The 18,530-nt window shown below is 38.8% G+C and overlaps 2 protein-coding genes across 3 annotated transcripts; one reads left to right on the plus strand and one right to left on the minus strand.

Annotated features, from left to right (window-relative positions):
- Positions 1 to 1,484: 1,484 nt before the first annotated feature.
- LOC146490818 (MAU2 chromatid cohesion factor homolog) lies at positions 1,485 to 12,411 on the minus strand. Its single transcript, XM_085149976.1, has 18 exons — positions 12,132 to 12,411; positions 11,733 to 11,816; positions 11,481 to 11,576; positions 11,119 to 11,213; positions 10,623 to 10,650; positions 10,259 to 10,414; positions 9,539 to 9,685; positions 8,633 to 8,723; positions 8,425 to 8,528; positions 7,815 to 7,892; positions 7,497 to 7,562; positions 6,894 to 6,977; positions 6,480 to 6,529; positions 6,300 to 6,377; positions 6,099 to 6,210; positions 5,267 to 5,357; positions 4,971 to 5,098; positions 1,485 to 2,744 (listed from the first exon to the last, which is right to left on the minus strand). The coding sequence occupies exons 1-18, from the start codon at positions 12,363 to 12,365 to the stop codon at positions 2,670 to 2,672; spliced, it is 1,797 nt and encodes a 598-aa protein (XP_085006102.1). The 5' UTR covers positions 12,366 to 12,411; the 3' UTR covers positions 1,485 to 2,669.
- Positions 12,412 to 13,182: 771 nt separating this feature from the next.
- Positions 13,183 to 18,512, plus strand: LOC146490819 (mitochondrial coenzyme A transporter SLC25A42-like). 2 transcript variants are annotated; one of them, XM_085149980.1, is made up of 8 exons: positions 13,183 to 13,509; positions 13,904 to 14,059; positions 15,202 to 15,313; positions 15,552 to 15,577; positions 16,097 to 16,263; positions 16,568 to 16,684; positions 16,859 to 17,010; positions 17,129 to 18,512. In XM_085149980.1, the coding sequence occupies exons 2-8, from the start codon at positions 13,973 to 13,975 to the stop codon at positions 17,452 to 17,454; spliced, it is 987 nt and encodes a 328-aa protein (XP_085006106.1). In that variant the 5' UTR covers positions 13,183 to 13,509; positions 13,904 to 13,972; the 3' UTR covers positions 17,455 to 18,512. The 2 variants fall into 2 exon arrangements, with proteins under 2 accessions (XP_085006106.1, XP_085006107.1); XM_085149981.1 differs by having other exon boundaries at positions 13,183 to 14,059.
- The last annotated feature ends 18 nt before the right edge of the window (positions 18,513 to 18,530 follow it).

Raw genomic sequence — 18,530 nt, forward strand, 5'->3', positions numbered from 1 at the left:
CCGAAAACGTTGCATGTTACAGATACATTAAGGGGAATGAGAGTAAGGATATAAGCATAAATACACCATATATACACATATACACATATATAGATACAGAATATACAATATGGATTAATAGGATTGCTCATTTGAGTGAGTATATTGCACAGTGATTATTGCACAGTCGAATATATGAAAAAAAGACAAAACAAAAACAAAAAACAAATATTGCAAATATTGCACAGTGTAGAAAAGCACCTACAGCTCAGTTGTTCCCGCCCTCCCTTCTCCCCCTGTTTCTCCTCCCTCTCCCCTCCAGTGAGGAGTTAAACAGTTTGATGGCGTGTGGGACAAAGGAGTTTTTAAGTCTGTTGGTTTTTGACTTTGGGAGAAGCAACCTGTCGCTGAATAGGCTCCTCTGATTGTTTACGACCGTGTGCAGAGGATGCCCGGCATTGTTCATAATGTCCATCAGTTTCTTTAAGGTCCTCTTCTCTGCCACTGTCACCAGAGTGTCCAGCTTCATGCTGACCACAGAGCCAGCCTTCCTTATTAGTTACTCCAGCCTAGATGAGTCCTTCTTTGCTGTGCTGCTCCCCCAGCACACCACGCCATAGAAAAGTACTCCTGCGACCACTGACTGGTAAAACATCCTCAGGAGCTTCCTGCAGATGTTGAAAGACCTCAGCCTCCTGAGGAAGTACAGTCGGCTTTGGCCTTTTTTATACAGGTGCTGCGTGTTGCATGACCAGTCCAGTTTGTTGTCCAGTCAGACAAAAAAGGAATGGCAGTCTTAGTTTAGAAATTTGGGAAAATGTTTATAAGAATTATTTTAGGTAAAAGTGCTAAAAGCTACATTTTTTTTTTTTAACTCTGAAATTACATTGGACGAAAACCATAGCACCATCTAAGGGTTAGTAATAAAACAGACTAACACCAACTCTTACCACTACAACAAACTATAGGTAACACTGACAAATTATTGTTCTGGGAAAGCATTTATTACATGGCATGTCATGTGGATGTTACTTTGAAACCTTGCACCCTAAACATTGCTGTAGAGCAAGCACCCTCACCATAAACCCAACACACTGCAAAAAGTACTTTGGAAAGTTTTAAGGAAGAATAAAACAAGTCCAAGGCGTGGATTGAGTAGTTGACTGAGGAGCCAACTGATGAGACCAAACCAAGGATGACCCAGAGAATTCACTGCCAACATCCAGAGGACACCCCAGAGAAATTACGCTCACATCCCAGTGTGTCATAAGTAACTATCAAAGCTGCACGAGGGGGAACTACACAAAATTAGAGAAGTGGTTTTGACATTGTGGGTGTTTGGGTGTATGTGGCATAAGGCCTAGCTTTGCTTCCTACTATCTAAAAGCATATAAAATACGCAAACAATGCATTACCATTCAATACAATTAACTCTAGCACACCCAGCACTTCTAGCAGCATAAGTCAATGAATGTAATGTCTACAAAGTGAGGTAAAACAGTCAATTGCAAAATTTCAATCAGATTTTTTATTGGAAAATTATTGAAAACAATGTAAGAATTAAAAACATAGGAACTGGATAGAACATAGCAAGTACTCAAGCTTAAACTGTGTCCTTACAGAGTGCTTTAAATACCAAGCATCAAGATACCTACACAGGTTAGCTAAAATAATACATGTCACACTTTACTAAATTGACTTTATAAAACGTCACTGTACAATAAAAGGTTCAACAAGTGGCAAATCTATACAAACATACTGTAAAGAAACCCCTTAGTGGAACTATCATGACAAATTAAAATAGAACAAAATAAAATAAATTCTTTTTTTTGTGATATCTGAAGATTATTGAAGGCTCCAAAAGTTAAAACATGATTCGTAAAAAGTAATACATCTACAGGAATTTATATATTATGCAACTTCCAAAAATACATTGCTTAATGTGTTTTTTTTTTTTTAAACTGCATGTGGCAAACCTAGTGGCCACCAAATCACATAAGTATTTAAACACTGTTTGTTAACAGACCAAGCATCTTCTGCACAGTGAATTCTGCAGCAATGTATACTGTCAATTCTCAGAAGGAAACTTTTTCAAATTATTATCCTGTGAAAATAAATTACAATGTTTCTATTTTTATCTACTGTGGATTTTGTGCAAAAAAGTTATCTACCAAGAGTTTATTGTTAGCAGGTCAAAAACTATTATACAAGGAATCTGCATCAGTAACTTTCATGCAAGAAAAAAACAAAAAACAAAACAGTATTCATACAAAAAAGGCAAGATGTAAAATATTTACCAACAGTTACAAAAATAGCAAGATGAATAAATTAATTTCTTCTACATTTCTTTACTGCCCACATCTCTCCTCTTGTTTTTCCAGCAAATGGAAAAGAGTCCTGGCAAATGTAGTGAAGGGCAAAGAAGCCTTTTACCATGTGTCCTTCACTCCTTTAATCAACAGAGAGCATGAAATACCTGTACAACTGCAGTTGTAACTTTTCTACAATATTAAAAAATATAATAGCAGTCAATCAGGGAGAAATCTCCAGAAGCTGATAAAGTGAAGGCCCAAACTCTCATCTGTTAAAATCCTTTTAAGCTACAGTGGTCTGGATAGCGGGTTGGAAGGGATCAATTTGCTGCTTGTGATAATTTAGTATCAACAGTCACATGTTAGACAGGAGGTTCCTTATAACAGGCTTGCAAGGCTGGTGGTTGGACCGTTTTGGGCTTGGATCTGGACAGGAGGGGGGCCATCAGTCCACTGAAAGAGAGATGGAAGTAAACCGTTAATGCAGCCATACACCAAAGTGCCTAGCCTCAAAAAGGCCATTATGCGTCATATTCAAGGTCACTGTTTAAATGTTTTTGAAACAGATCTCTTGAAATATTTTAGTATATAATAAAGGGACAAGAATTACATCATCTCAAAGACTTTTCTTTTTCCTGTATCTATCTAGAGCTCTAAATCCATCTATCGTGTTTACTGAACGATCCAATAAACATGCCGGGTTTTCCCTGGCTGAATAGCACAGCTCCTCAGCAAATCATCATCAAAAGATTATATTTTTCTTGAAAATTAAATGTAACATTTATTGAAAAGGAACGAAGCTAATGCGTGATTTTATGTTTTACAACACATCAACACTCAGACTCGGGCGAAAATGTTTGAATTTTAACCAGAGCAGTGGTCAGCGATCAGACTCAGCTTGACGAAAATAGCAAAATTTGTGCATTCTTAAGTTCTTATTTAACATTCGAGAACTTCCAAGTTAGTTGGTATCATGACTTAAACAACGAGCAACAAGCCTATTGTTAACTAACATTAGCATACCATTTTGGAAATGGTAATGGGTATTTTTGGCTTCCTGATAGTTCAACACCGCTTGCAGCCTTATTTGTAGCATTTCCCACACAAGAACCTTTAAACTGTGTCAGGCAACTGTCTCCATCTCTCTCTCTCTCATAGCACTGCAAAGACATGTAGATTTATGTCAGTCATGTGATCAATACGAGCTTCTCCTCATCTGTTTAGACTCAATTGCTAGTAAACAAGTGAGTCTAAACAGTATTAATTAAAATGTATTAATTATCAGCACTAACACATGACCAGTTCTCCACTGGTTTTACTGAGACCACAAATCAGTTTCTCACTGGTGGATCTTAATGCATTTGATCCTTTTCTATTCAAAGCCTACCAAGCTAATAATTCAAAGCTGTAATCTGTGATTTGTCCACTGACTCGCCGATTTACCGTTTCAACTAATTCAGTCAAACCTACTGTTTACTAGGGGTGCAACAATACTCGTATTGATATTGAACCGTTGGATACAGTGCTTTCGGTTCGGTTCGCATATGTATCGAACAATACAAATTTTTTTAATTTATTTTATCAACTTTTCTTCTGACGATGCTGTCTGTGTTGAGCGCTCAGTGGATCTGTGTTCGACTACTCCACCTAGGCTGCACTGTCGAGTGCAGATCTACTGAGCGCAGTGCAAGCTAGCAAGACAGAAGCTAAGCTCGTTGCAACATGGCAACTGCCTCAACGCTACCCGAAACTGAACCTCCCCCACCCTCATTCAGATCTGGTGTTTGGAACTATCTCGGTTTTCATGTGAAGCATGACCCTGATGGTAAGCGCATCACAAAAGTAAAACAGTATGTCGGATGTGCCACGCAATGCTCAATTGGTGGGAATAGTGCGTTAGCGCAGTTAGCTCGTTAACGTGTTGACGTCCAGCCCCACGCACGGGGCGATTCGCGGTAACTTGTTAACGGAGATTTGCCGCGTTATGCCGTTAATGTCATTTTAACGAGATTAACGCTGACAGCACTAGTGGGAACACAACGAATATGACTGCACATTTACGCCGACATCATCCTAGTGCAAAGACAAGTGGAAGCAGAGAAAAACAACCAGCACGCATGCTACAAACTTTACCCGAGTCATTTAGAAAGCCGTTAGCACATGATTCTCCTTATGAGGACCTAATGTTTAATATGCTGCTGAGAATATAGCCCAGAAGAGGCGTATAGTATAGCTTTTATTTTGGAAAGAGACATTTCTCTGTAATAAACTCTTTTCCAAAGATGAGTATCGAAAGTATCGAACCGAACCGAACTGTGAATTTTGTGTATCGTTGCACCCCTACTGTTTACATGCCATATTTCTGCAGACTGAGCGTAACCACATCGCTCGTGTTACATCACAACTAAGTTCTGATGCTTACAGATGCATTGTGCACGTTCTTTTTACTTCTGGCCAACAGATGAACAATAATAGAAATATTGAGCTTGAGCAAATTAACCAAATATTTGGTGATGTAAATACCAAATATTTTTATCATGGTCTTTGTGATTTTCCTTTAAGGCCATAATCTTGTTGATTTAGAGCTTCTTTTCTTTTTGGTGCAAGAAAAATTTGATAAAATATTAATAACACAGTGTGATAACAATAAACCTAGGACACCAAGTTGCTTTAACGTACACTGATGAGGTTATGCTCAGGAAGGCTGCAGGCAGCGATGTGGTCCTGTAGCAGCTGCTGGGAAAAGTTCTGGTGCATCTGGGCGGCTTCATGGGCATCCATGGTGTTCCCAAGAGCCTTGTTCAAATCTGCAAGCACAGCACATGGTCAAACCCTTTAAACAAAGCTTGTATTGTAAGAAACTGTGATAAACTCAAAAATGTTTTGCCAAGTAGTCTACACGGATTAGACTGTCTGTGCAGCTCTAAACTAACAAATTATGTTTTACTGAGAAACAGGAAAAGGTCATTCTCTACCTTTCAACAGTGCTGAAGACCAGAGCTGAACTGACATGTCTGGGATCTTGCTGGCCAGCTGCATTGCAGGTACAACCATGTTGTTACTTTCCTACAGAAAAGACAGAAATTTAGAAAATGTCTGCAAATTTTCTGCAAAGCCAGTCCTCATTTGAAGACATGCACGCAAAAAAAGGGTAGGTTTAAAAATACAATGTTCATTTATTTGTACAAGAGTAATGAGGACCCTCCAATCAACAAAATGACAAAGAAATCTGCTCACAAATGACAAAGAAACCAAATGTTAAAACGGTTGTAGCTACAACCATCAGCAGAGGAAGAGCCAGCTTTTAAACATATTTAGCAGAGATGGCCAGAAATTACTGAATCATTTATTTCACATTTTAAAATATTCATGTGCATATTGCAGCCTTTCTCTGTTAGTTGTTTTACTTTGCCCGAGACTCAACTAACAAGCAGAACTATGCTTTTCTGTATCGACCAGCAAATGACTCAGTAGCCACAAACTAATGTTATGGGCTGTCACGGGTCCATGCAAATTTGGTTAAGTGCGATGAATATGAGAGCAGTTTCATAAACCAAGACAATGTATCACTGTTCATTCTGTTCCTTTTATGGGCAAAATGTACAAACAATTCAACGAATGAGGCTCCAGCTGCAACATTAAACAGCAAAAAGGGAGTGAGATTAGACAGGCGAGTCGTTTTTTTCTTACTTTGTTCCGATTTAAAAATATGAGATAAAACGTTCTACTTAGTGACTATGTTCTTCAGATCTATCAGGTTACCATTAGTGTGAGCATTAGCCCCATTTGCCAAGTATTTAGTCTTACTCTGTGGTTGCCCAATACGTAGAAGATGTGGCCCAGCAGAACAAGGGAGCATGCTGTCAGTCTGTTCAAATCCTCAGCATTAGACATCTTCAAGGTTTCTCTTAGGAACCGTCTTCAAGACAAAGAAATAAAATTATGCAACGGCGCAGGGTGTGTTTTTGGGTGTGCATGCTTGAAAAAAATGAAAAAAATGTGCCGTACTTTGCCTCGTTGTACCGTCCCTGAAAGAAAGACAGGAGTCCCCTGATGTAGAAGGCAGCAGCACGGAGGCAGTGGGAGCTGAATGAAAAGAGAAAAGTCAAAGGGTGTATATTTTAGAGTCTGAATTAATATTGTAATTTCATGTATTTTCTTGTGTTGAACATAAAACATGGCTCTTACCTTACGGGAAAGTTATGGTCTGGGTTTATTCTCTCAAGAAGGCTGTACAGCTGAGGAAATTAAGAAAAAGACAAAAAAAAAAAAAAAAAGAAGTAATGTTAAGCATTGCAAATTGAATAACAAATCTTTTTTTGCCCCTTTGTCTCAAAGCCATAATGTTTATTTTTGAAATGACTTTAATCTCCTAGATGTGGTAGAACTGGGATACAATGTAGTTCTAACTATGCTGAATGAACCTTTTTCCCTTGAACATTTAACTCATCAGTGCTCCCTGGTGGACGGAGAATGTAATGGCAACACCATGTATACGAGGACAGGCCAAAAGTATTTATTCAGCCAGGCATCGAATTAACCCGCAGCCCACTACATTTCACTAATGTAATTAAAAGACGCAACTCATTATTATGAACTGACCTCCTGGTGTCGGTTGCCTTCCCTTATGTAGACGCTGGCCAAGTTGGTTACAATGTATGTCCACAGTTCCTGGTGTGTGGTGAGCTGAAACACAAGAAGACATGTGGACATAATTTAGATGAGAAAAGAAGTCGCTGCAAGACAGCATTGAAGTGTTTGAAATGGAGGAACTTTTTCACAATTCTAAAAACTTTTGAAGGAAAAGGTACTTTAATTTTTTTTTTTACATTAATGTTAAGTGCTTTCAACCACACATCTGCTTTCTAACTCTGTAATTATAACCAAACCCATGACAAACAACAAGCACACAGCTATGTTCAGGGCCTCTGTCTTGTTGTTGTTATTGTAGCTGTTGCTATGTCAACTACCCACTGGATAATAAGTCGCATTAGCATTCCTATCGGTGGTGGACGTGCAATAAGGGGGAAAAAAATAGAATAAATAACAGAGACCTGTAAGCTATGTAGTTCTCGCGGGAGCTGCCCTGTAGCTAGCTACCCGCAGGGAGTCCCTAGAAATGTTCAGTCTAAATGCTTCTTATAAGATGAGAAGATGCGAGAACTGTTACAGCAACTGAAAACAAACAAATTGTCACATACTCACCCGCAAAGCTGTAGTAAACTGTGCTTCTGCATTATCCATACAGTTTACTGAGATACAGTACAGACCCTGTGATATGGGAAGGACAGAAGATGAGATCTTTTAGACTTATTATTTGAAAGAAAAAAAAAAAAAAACAACCCAAAAAACAGGAATTAGACTAAAGCTTTTTTCTTTCTTTTTTTTTTTTGCAAGTCGTTTTTATAGTTCCTTAAATTTGAAGCCGTGTTCTGTAACTTTTGTCTTATATGGTATTGGTAACACGTTCATTAAGCACAGCGTTTAGACAACTTAAAAAGGGTTTTGGCTGAAAATGCTCACCAATAGTGTGTGAAGCTGAGCAGCATGGTTGGTGAATAACCTGGGGGACTGTTGGCACAGCTGACACACCTGTGAAATCTAGAGGGACAGAACAGAGACTTCGTTTTCACAGGACCATTGAAATATGCAAATTATTTTAAAATATAACCTGCAACAAAAATAAGATTCCAAAGGCACTGGACATGACTATATGCTTTTTAACAGAACACATAAGTCAATCTATTATACTTTTCTTGTTTTCTGCCACATATATTGTCAAAATGATGCATGCACATGTTAAGAATGGTCAAAATTTGAAATAATGATGTCTGTGTTTATACAAAAAGTCATCAAGCTGCTCTACATGCTCAGTTTCCAGGGAAGTTAATCAGAAGAAAAGCAGCCTTAAGTGAAGGTGGTTTTCAAATGACTTGCTTCATATAGAGGACGCACAGAGGGGCTGCACCAAGGGTCCAATTAAAGATAAAAAATAAAAACATTCTTTCGAACAGTGAATTCTGTAAAGATACACTAGAAGAGTTCAGGGATAAAAGGTGGAAGGAAGCATAATAGCATGCTTTAAATAGAAAACAAAACTCAATAACTGGCCATAGAAACAGAAACAATATACCTCTTGTAATGCAGTGGCCTTGTGGCCTGTGACAAGTCGGCACATGATTATGTGTTCCAGTAGAATGACTTGAAAGGTAGATAGGATAGGGCTGCAGTCCAACACTGGAGCATAAAAGACACAAAGGACAAAATTGACAAAAGTAGTAGTGTAGTGTACAGGTGTGTTTTCTGTTTGTCTTATAAACAGTGTGAATATTTTAACTCACTTTTTAGCTTCTCTAGTTGCATAAGAGCTTTGTCTGTGTACTTCTGGGCTTTCTCCAGATAGCCTGCTTGCATGGAGTGCATGACGGTCACCTGTAAAATGAAAAGAAAATACAGTTAACAGTACAGTCAAATTCCCTCTTCCCAAACTATAGTCCCAGAAGCTTTCAAGCTCTTCACTTTTGATATCTACATTTTTAAATGTAGTTGCGTTTCCACTGCAAATTAAAACTACAGATCACCTGCAAACCAGCTGGAAATATCTGTGTCAGCAGTTGAAAAACATTTTACAGCAGATGTTTACCTTGGACTGTTAACGATCTCAGGCTATCTGACTACAAGCAGACAGAATATTTAAACCTCTTGCTATCATGTGTTCCACTGACGCATTAGGAGTTTTTCCTGTGGGGTTTTAACGTCTAGCTATCACTGGTCAAGGACAAGATTTATTGGTAATCAAAGTTTTACAATAAAGAATTTTGCAACTTTCAAAGGAGTGCAGAAACAAGACAAATAAGGATCATTAGATCCCAAATTTATCACAGATTTTCCTCTTATGTCCTTTTTGGAGACTTAATAGTGTTTATACTACAAAATATATACGGTTATATGTGTTCCAGTCCACTCTGCCAAATGGTTTAAGTAAATGAAGCGAATATAAAAATAAAAAATAAAAAAATTGCATATTTGTGGTAATTTACACTTTTCTAAAACCCATTTGTGATGCGACTCCCCAAGATGCAATCACATCACATCAGCCACTTAACGCCAAGTGTAAACAGGGTCATAAACTGGAGGACAACCAAAACGGACTATATACATTAAAAGTAAGAAACCAACCTCTAAAAGTCATGCTGAGGTTAAAACTTTAAGCGAATTTCAAGTTATGGAAAGAAACGCGCCATTACCAAATATACGAGGACACACATATGTTCCTTGGGCAGCCAGTGGAACAAGTCAGCTGGGTTGCTCGGCAGAATTTCATCATCATGGAGTGTGGAGATGGTTTGGATACACTGCTGCAGCTGCTTCAAACACGGCTTCACGCTCTTCACCTGGAAATGTTCATTAATATCTGTCATACCTCTTTGTAGCATTTAGCACACAGATATACCTCTACCTATGCCACTAAAAATCAACATTTGAATACATGAACATTAAAACTTTCATAATCCTACCGATGTTACAGGAGAAACATAGTTTACAAAGCTTAAAAATAATCTGCAACAGAAATCTCTGGCAGGACTCTGAAATGGTAAATACTGCAACTGTCAATTGCACTGACCCATGCATGCAGTCTGTGCAATGGGCAAGTATTTGTTGAGTTTTGTTTCAGTTTTGTCACCGTAACCATTAAATAAATCTTATCCCAGTGCTCTGGTGGGATAAGACAGAAACACTTATAATGTCAGCATTCAGGACTGAGCGTTTAGTAAGGCTTTAACAAGCTTTTAAACCTTATTAACTAGTTTTTAATTAAATGTAACAGATGATTCGATACACACAGTTTTTATGTCCTAATAACCACTAAAGTTGAAGTTATGGCTCCCTCCACATTTATTCAGATAATAGAATAATTGCAGAGTAGCAAGCCTTGTTTTTCCAAGTGTTTTTGCTTTTCCTCTTACCTGTCCAGCATCCAGGTAGTGTGTGACCTGTAGCACAAGGAAGAAGACCCTCAGAGACTCCTTCTGGATTGGGTTTCCCTGCCAGTTTTCCACTATAGTTCCACATAGTGTGAGAAGAGGATGCACCTCCCCAAGCTTTCTCTCCATTAGCAGCAACTAGAAGATTGGACAATATTAACACAATCAAAAATGCTTTTTGTTTATTTTAACTTGCACTGTAATGCCATTAGTATTGTGTTAAAAACAAACAAATAAACCCTGAAACAAAACGACAACAAAACAAACTGTTATTGTATGCACTATTTAATATAGTGTATATTACAACTCTATAGCCCTACAAAGTGAAGCATGACAAAATACTCACCATTCCTTTACTAAGGAGAAACAATGCCCTGAAAAGCAAGAACAAGTCAGGTGAGTTTAGGAAGACAGACAATCTGATTTTTGTATCCTTACTTCACTAATACTTTATTTCTCTTAACACAATACCTGTTTCTATGTCTGAGCAAATATGGACGTGACTCAGAACAGGTTAAGCGATTATGAAATGTATTTGGCATTATTTTGCATTACACTATTTTTTCCTGTTCTTTGGCAAATGAACTCCTGTATATTGTTTACATGATCAAAGTAAACTGAGCACAAACACAGAGTTTAAATATAAAAATCTGACAAACATGTATGAAATTTCCTCTATTACGCACCAGTGTCTGTGGCAAAGTAGGACTGTGTCAGCTGTGTTGTCAAGAGTTTCATAATCCACTTTCTTATGACTAAACTTTTTAAGAGACCTAAGAAACCTCCAGCTACCCGCTCAAAGCCTTAAATGCAATTAACAGAAGACAGGTACATCTATTTACCTGGTATATTCGGAGCCCACCACTCGGGCGTACTCAGCTCCAACTCCCAAAAGGTCACATGCTGACACCAAGTCTTTCTCCAGTGTATGAAGTTGCTAAGAGACACAATTAATAAACAATGAATAAATGAAAACAATGAAGGAACACAGTTATCTACTGGGACGTTTTTTTTTATTTTAATTTTTTTATTATAGACACAAACTCTAGACTCTAACCAATATAGTTCAAAAAGCTCTCATATTGGATTTATTAAGTTTATTAATATTAAGAGAACACTATTATACCTGCTTATCAAAATATCTCGCATGAGTAAAGTAATACCCTAGGGGGAAACATTGATACTCATTGTACTTAATACATACCGCCAGCTGGAACAACAATCTGCAGTGCCAGTATGGTGTTTGTTGTGAAATCTGGATGGCTTTGCGCAGCAGGGGTTTTGCAGAGTCCACCAAATTCTGAAAATCAATTTGCAGAATCAATAGTTAAAAGTCAATAACAAAGACCACAAGGCATATCTGTTTTTTTAAATACAGAAATTAAAATGTCCTACGATAAGCAGTAAAAAACAAACAAATATTATAATGACCTTACCTTCAAATAGAATGGCTTACCTGTTGGCAAAAGAGTTCTGACAAAATGCTGGCAGCTTCAAACTTGACATCTTCAAACTGAGGAACTTGCTGAGATATATACCACTGCAAAGCAAAAGACAGAAAATGTTGGCGGCGTCGCATTTGCTGTCGTTTCTGACAACATTAAACGCTGATAGTAGCTTTTTAAGCTAACAGCAAAGAAAGAGCGAAAGTCTAAGACTCGGATGGCTATCTAACAAACAGCTGATCAAATCAGACACGAACTGACGTTATTTCTTCATCCCTTTACGAATCAAACCTTCCCGAATAAACAGCGATTTAAAGACTTCCGCCGTTCACCGTTTTCGCTCCCTGCGGCCTACACCCGTCCCCTTCTCCGCAGCATCCCCGCTCTTTCCCAGATCAAACGTCCCTCACCGCTTTCTCCAAGTGGTTGCGGGCCAGCTCGCTGTTCTTGGTGTGGTGGTAGAGAACCGAGCCAAGCTGAAGATGTGTTCTAGCCTCGATCCTCTGCGGGGGCTTAAACTGAAACACGGCCTGTAGACAGTGCACACAGAGTCGTATTTTAGGCGGACTGGAAGTTCGGAAATGCTCCGCAAAGCCTAAAAGGGCGAGGTACCAGCGCTCCGGGGCCTCTACGTTTGACGCCATTTTCCCAGACAACAACAAGTTTTTCAGCGCTACGGCCAGACTGGCGGGTTGCCAGGTTCGGCCATGTAGAAAGAGCTGCTCACTACTCCTGTTTCGTTTACACTGTTTAGTAAACCTTACATTATGTTTGACTACTAACTAAAATCACGATGAGTTTAGTAGAAGTAAATACTTTATCTAATTGCATTTTACTTCAGACACCGTTGCTTAAATATCAATATCAGGCTGTAACTTGTGATGTATTACTCGTATTCAATATATTAAGTTTTCTTTCCCTGTGCCTGACAAAGTATGGCTTTACACATCAAACACAGCTCTTCCAAGCTTCCATGTGAACTCACAAAAAATATCTATTCTAAGTTGACATGCAGCAAGTTATTTAGGGGGTAAGTTGTTTCCTGGGAGGATCAACTGATCAGTAGACAAATTATTTAATTAATCAGTCAATTTGGAGTTGTGGTAAGTATTTGAGCCCATTTTCAAACAGCACATTTGATTATTCCTGCCTTTTGTTTTAGTTTTTTATTTGTTTGAGCCTGTTAGTCAGGTAAACTGAGCAGTCCAAACAAATATTCTTGAAGAATGTAAACATTTTTTTCCAATAAACTAAATTAAACGGGACACAAAGGCGATGAAGAAAATGATTGTAACAGAATTTAAACGTCAAAAAAAAAAAAAGAAAAGAAAATGTACACAATGTACAAAAATGTAGTGACTATTAAAAATGTTGGCAAAACCTGGCAACCCAATGTTGTGGCCAATCTCGCGAGACTTTACTACAACACCTATATTAGCTCTTGGGTATTGTAGTCAAAATAATGTTATAAGCCGTCCTAATTTTTCTATAAGACGCTGAAAAGCCCAAATAATCTCCTGCGTAGAAGCAGGGTGCTGCTCCGAGTGCAGTTTTCACCCAGACGTCATTTTTAAAGGATTAACACCCTTTGCGCTGCTTGACACTTGTGTATTTTGTGTATTCTAGAAACGTCAACATCGTGAGAAGACGTGCAGAAAGACCTCGAAGCGTGTTCAAGGTCCAAGTTTGTGCGAGAACACAACACATGTGTGCATCAGACACCAGGTCAGACTGATTTATCACGTTGAAGATTTCCAAACACGGAGTCCTTTTTGAACACAGACGAAGGTAACAAATGAGATAATCAGTCGTCGTGCAAATAGATTTAACTGAACTTAGGTTACACAAGCTTGTTTATGCACTGTTTGTATGGATAAGGCGCAGTTTATTCATTTGATTCGAGGTGCGGTCACTAAGTTGTTGGGTCAGTTTTAGAGAATAATCAGCAATTGTGATGATTAGTATTACTTGGATCAGTGATGGAGAATAGCGATGGATCGATCCTCGGTAATGCAATACTCTGTTTACAAGCCAGACTGTTTGTGCAGAACATGGGCGTGCGTGCAAGCACGTACTCGCGTCAAGTACATATAGAGAGGGACTGCGACACAAGGGGCTGTGTAGTGTTGAACTCAACTGTCATATCCTTGACATATTTCTCTATATTTCTCTTTGTCTGCAGTGTTTTGTTTTCTTTATTGAATGAGCAGTCGGGTGTTTGGCAGCCCTTGGTAACCCTTAAAAGGGAGACATGGCCCATCGTTTGCAGGACCGTCAGCACAGGCTGCCAGTGGCTCAGGCCACTGTGTTGACTTTGCCACCAGCCAGCCAAGCAAAGGTGAGGATTTGTTTCTATTCATGCCTTAAACTTGAAAACAGGTGATTGATTATACAGTCGTGTTTGAGCATGCCAGGGTGGGGTTGGGATTTAAAGTTTGAGTCATCTTGTTTACAGAAGAAGAGTCAAAATATGAGTCCATATCAAGCCTAATGACTGTGTATAAACACGTTTAAAACTGCATACAAACTAATATTTTTGCAGTCTGTGATCATCACATCCTGCCTGTCATCTATTAGTCAGTCACATCAGGTAATGAGCATTACAGCAGCATTTTTTAAAGGCACCAGCTGCGAAACTAAATAAATAAACAAAAGATTCATTTATGATTATGATAAAACCTGAAACAAAGCCTGCCTTGCAACTCTCTCAAATCCAGTTCAGTTATACGGAAGTGCTGTTGTTATTGTGCGATCTAGTACAGTCTTCCTTATAACACCATCTGAAGGACAAGTGTCTTCTGCTGTGTGCTTTAAATAGCAGAGAGTTGCCACATAATCCAAAGCTGGTCTTTGTTTACAAAGCAATGGAGTGGATAATATTGAGTAACCAGAATAATTATTCATATTTCCAGTAGTTTCACATGGTTAGGATTGCTGTAATAGTGGATTTTTAATGGCCTAAAGCTTTTGTTTCCTTATTGAACACCAGTACAAAGTCAGTTTTAAAATACTGAACCTGAAATACAGGTTTTTATTTTATTTGCTAAAGTTAAATTACAGCAGTTAAATCTGCAATCATCATAGTAATAATAATGCAGCGTCTTTGTTCTTCAGTTCAAATGCTCTTCTTATCAGTTGGGAGTGTTTATTGGGTTCAACAGTCCCACTCACTTCACGGTCTTGTACACACAAACAGCTCCTGGTCTTGTGAATTATTACCTTTTGTGATTCTTTCATAACTGTGAAATTTTTGTCTCTAACCAAAATGCAGATTTCTGCTGTCGCATAAACGTGGGAGCCTACGTGCTAATAAACATGTGATGTTTCTTATGCAGTTCATGAGGATTAGAAAGCTAAATAAACCCAGATAAACAATTAAACTTTTCTTTTTTGGTTCTCCATTAAAAGCCAGCGTAATATTTTGAAGAAATGGGAAGTTATGGTAACGTCAGCACTAAATAAGAAAATGTTTTCAAACAGGATATGAGGCCTAGCTGGTCTCCTCTGGAATCCCTGTTATGTGGTGCGTTTGCCGGAGCTGTCGCCAAAACAGTTATTGCACCTCTGGATCGCACCAAAATAATTTTCCAAGGCAAGTGTGACAATGTGGCAAATATGGAAAGAATATAGGTTGGCATGTTAGCGACTTAACCTCTGTTTTGTGTATTAGTTGTCACCATAAATGCAGCCACTGTTTTTCTGTTCGTACCAGAGTTCTTGCTAAGTGTTCGTGACTAATTACTAATCCTCTTAGTAGATGTTTAACTTATGTGGGAGAGTGTGTATTTTTTAACCTTGAGGTTCACTGTGTCTCTGTTGTTTATTCACAGTGTCCTCAAAGAGATTCTCAGCTAAGGTGAGTTCAGGCGTCTGTCCTATCAGTGAGTCAGGAACTGATAAGTTGCAGATTGACGCAGGTTAATTCATGATTTAATGATAAGAAAATACAAATAACAAACAAAGGAGTGTTGTGGATTTTTGCATAGGAGTAGTCGCCTGCTTTTCTTCATTTTGAAACATTAGCAGCAGAGTATTTTTGATTTAGGTAGCACAAAAACATGCAAAGTAAATAATGTTAAAACATCGCCTTAGTCTCTAGTACATTCAGGACCAAGCGGTATCGTTGTCTCAAATGTATTTTACAGATGAAACAGTTATTTTTTTGATTTATAAGCAGTAAATACATCAGTAATAAAGAATGCTACCATTAGCTAGAAGACTGCTGCAGCGCTAATATTCTATATGTTCTTATTCTCAAGTTGCACACATTTTCGTAAGCTTGGTTAGCTTGACTATATCATGTCGTTAGCCTGGTCGTGATAAGATGATTAGGTGCGGAAAACGTGACCGGACTCTACCCTTGTTCCTAACCTAGGAGGCTTTCAGGGTCATTTACTCTACATACATCGAGGGTGGGCTGTTCAGTCTGTGGAGGGGAAACTCTGCGACCATGGTGCGGGTCATGCCCTATGCTGCCATTCAGTTCTGCTCACATGAACAGTACAAAAGACTGCTGGGGAGCTGCTACGGCTTCCAGGGCAAGTGAGTAAGCAATTTATATCCATACACTATATTTACAGTTTATAAGCCTGTCTAGTTTTTAGCTGTGCTAGCAGGAGGATTCTAGAGATGTCACTATAAATCACTCACTTTGTTTGTTATTGGGTTCTTATTACTGGCAATCTATCTTGAAACTCTTAATAGAGTTTTGTCAAATCCGATCCATCGTCAGGTCAAAATTTCTGACGCGGAAATACAGCATCAGAGAGAATCTAGCATTATTAGTGTGTTTCTTTGATTTTAGCTTGCTCATTCTGTCTATATACTATTATCCTGGTTGTTTCAGAGCTCTGCCTCCTTTTCCACGTTTCCTGGCTGGGTCTCTGGCTGGCACGACTGCTGCTATGCTTACCTATCCACTGGACACGGTACGAGCCAGGATGGCAGTGACTGCCAGAGAAATGTAAGTACCTAACAATTGTGATGACACGCAAAAGTGTACCTCTCCATGTCTTTCCCAGTGGAATGGATGAAGCACAGTTCATTGTTTGCTGAATGTTACAGTATCACACAACACAAAAAGGTTTGTGTCAGCTTGGTGAATGATGTCTTGCCTGCCATGTGTTTCCTTCAACAGGTACAGTAACATCATGCATGTCTTTGTGCGGATCTCCCAGGAGGAGGGTGTCAGGACACTTTACCGAGGCTTCACCCCCACTATTTTAGGTGTTATCCCATATGCAGGAATTACTTTCTTTACCTACGAGACCCTCAAAAAATTACATTCAGGTACTGACAATTGAGGCTTTTTCGTTTCAAATCAGTAAAGTGGAAAACATACATACATCTGTTTTTTCACTTATCAAGTCTTTCATGCATTTCTCTGTTGGTGTTTTTCTCAATTCAGAGAAGACAAAGCGATCCCAGCCTTACCCTTATGAGCGCTTGGCATTCGGTGCCTGTGCAGGCCTGATTGGACAGTCGGCTTCGTACCCCCTGGATGTGGTACGTCGGCGCATGCAGACAGCCGGAGTTACCGGTTCGTCCTACGGCACCATTCTGGGAACCATGCGTGAGATCGTGACTCACGAGGGAGTTATACGCGGACTGTACAAAGGCCTGAGCATGAACTGGGTGAAAGGGCCCGTTGCCGTGGGGATAAGTTTCACCACATTCGACATTACGCACAACCTTCTGCTCAAATTGCATCAGATGGGCAACTTTATCCACTGAATCATGTGGGAACAACATAGGCGTAACATATGGCACAGATGAGACTGGCATAAGAGAGGTTGTCAGGTCTGTGGGATGGCAATAATATGTTTCTGGCTTCTGCAGGACTATTGTGTTGCACACCCCTGTTCCCTTAAGGCAGGATGTCAGAAGAATGGACAGGAGATCTGCTGTTCACACAGATAGGCTTTATCTCAGACTTTGAAAAATGCACAGAAAATATTCACTTTCAAAGAAAGTGAAGAGACAACAAAGTATTTTGAAATTGTTCACGCAATCTGAGCTTTGTTGTGAAATCATAATACCTTTGTGAAGGTTAAAGCAGTGAACAGCCAGGTGTGTTTTTGATTGCATCAGTATGGAGAAAATATTTGCACTTTATTAAACATGCAATTTTCTTTCAGTTTGACCCATTATCAATACAGAGAACACGATCAGTTTTACATGGCTGAAGAAAAGCCTTCACTAATGGTTGTACTACCAATAAAATGCTTTTTCATTGTCACAAGTGTTTTGTTTACATTGGGTTCCTCAAAGACTGGTCTATTGTGTCACTTGACAAAGTTTAAATAGACTTAAAAACACTTATTGGACATTTCAGGTACACCTTACTGGGTGAGTTTGAAACCTTTAATTTAGGAGACAAATTTTGATTTTAAATAAGCGCTTTCATTTCGTTAATATTAAATAGCCTGATTAAATAAGGTATTGTTTGTACCCAGTGTTCTTTGTCTTTGAATTTCATGAAATTGTGTAACTGTGCCTATGTGGACTGATGGAGTGAAAGAGGGTGATCACGTCAGCAGGACTGTGCAGTTTCACTTTCCATGTAGCACTGAGGTGCAGTGAATTTATAGCACTTATGTCTAATAAGTGGACGTTAATCAAACCTTAAACCTAAACAAAAGACAGATTTTGGGGTTATTTGCATTTCTTGACATTTCTGCTTTTTTACGCCACTGTTGTCACATTGCTTGTACTTGCTTGTAAAGCATTGCTTACTCAGAATCTAAACATAACACACTTAACTTGGTCTTCTTCTTCTTCTTCTTCTTCTTTTTTTAAATAAAAGTAAA

This window comes from Neolamprologus multifasciatus, chromosome 23, assembly GCF_963576455.1.
Source record: "Neolamprologus multifasciatus chromosome 23, fNeoMul1.2, whole genome shotgun sequence".
Taxonomy (NCBI): Eukaryota; Metazoa; Chordata; class Actinopteri; order Cichliformes; family Cichlidae; genus Neolamprologus; species Neolamprologus multifasciatus.

Bases quoted from the DNA above. Each gene is read 5' to 3' on its own strand.
- LOC146490819 (XM_085149981.1), top strand. From the start codon at position 13,973: ATGGCCCATCGTTTGCAGGACCGTCAGCACAGGCTGCCAGTGGCTCAG. The intron at 15,578-16,096 runs GTGAGTTCAGGC...TTCCTAACCTAG, and splicing joins CAAAGAGATTCTCAGCTAAG to GAGGCTTTCAGGGTCATTTA. The intron at 16,264-16,567 runs GTGAGTAAGCAA...TGGTTGTTTCAG, and splicing joins TGCTACGGCTTCCAGGGCAA to AGCTCTGCCTCCTTTTCCAC.
- LOC146490818 (XM_085149976.1), bottom strand. From the start codon at position 12,365: ATGGCGTCAAACGTAGAGGCCCCGGAGCGCTGGTACCTCGCCCTTTTA. The intron at 11,817-12,131 runs GTGAGGGACGTT...TTTGCTTTGCAG, and splicing joins GCAACCACTTGGAGAAAGCG to TGGTATATATCTCAGCAAGT. The intron at 6,978-7,496 runs GTGAGTATGTGA...CTTGTGTTTCAG, and splicing joins AGTTTACTACAGCTTTGCGG to CTCACCACACACCAGGAACT.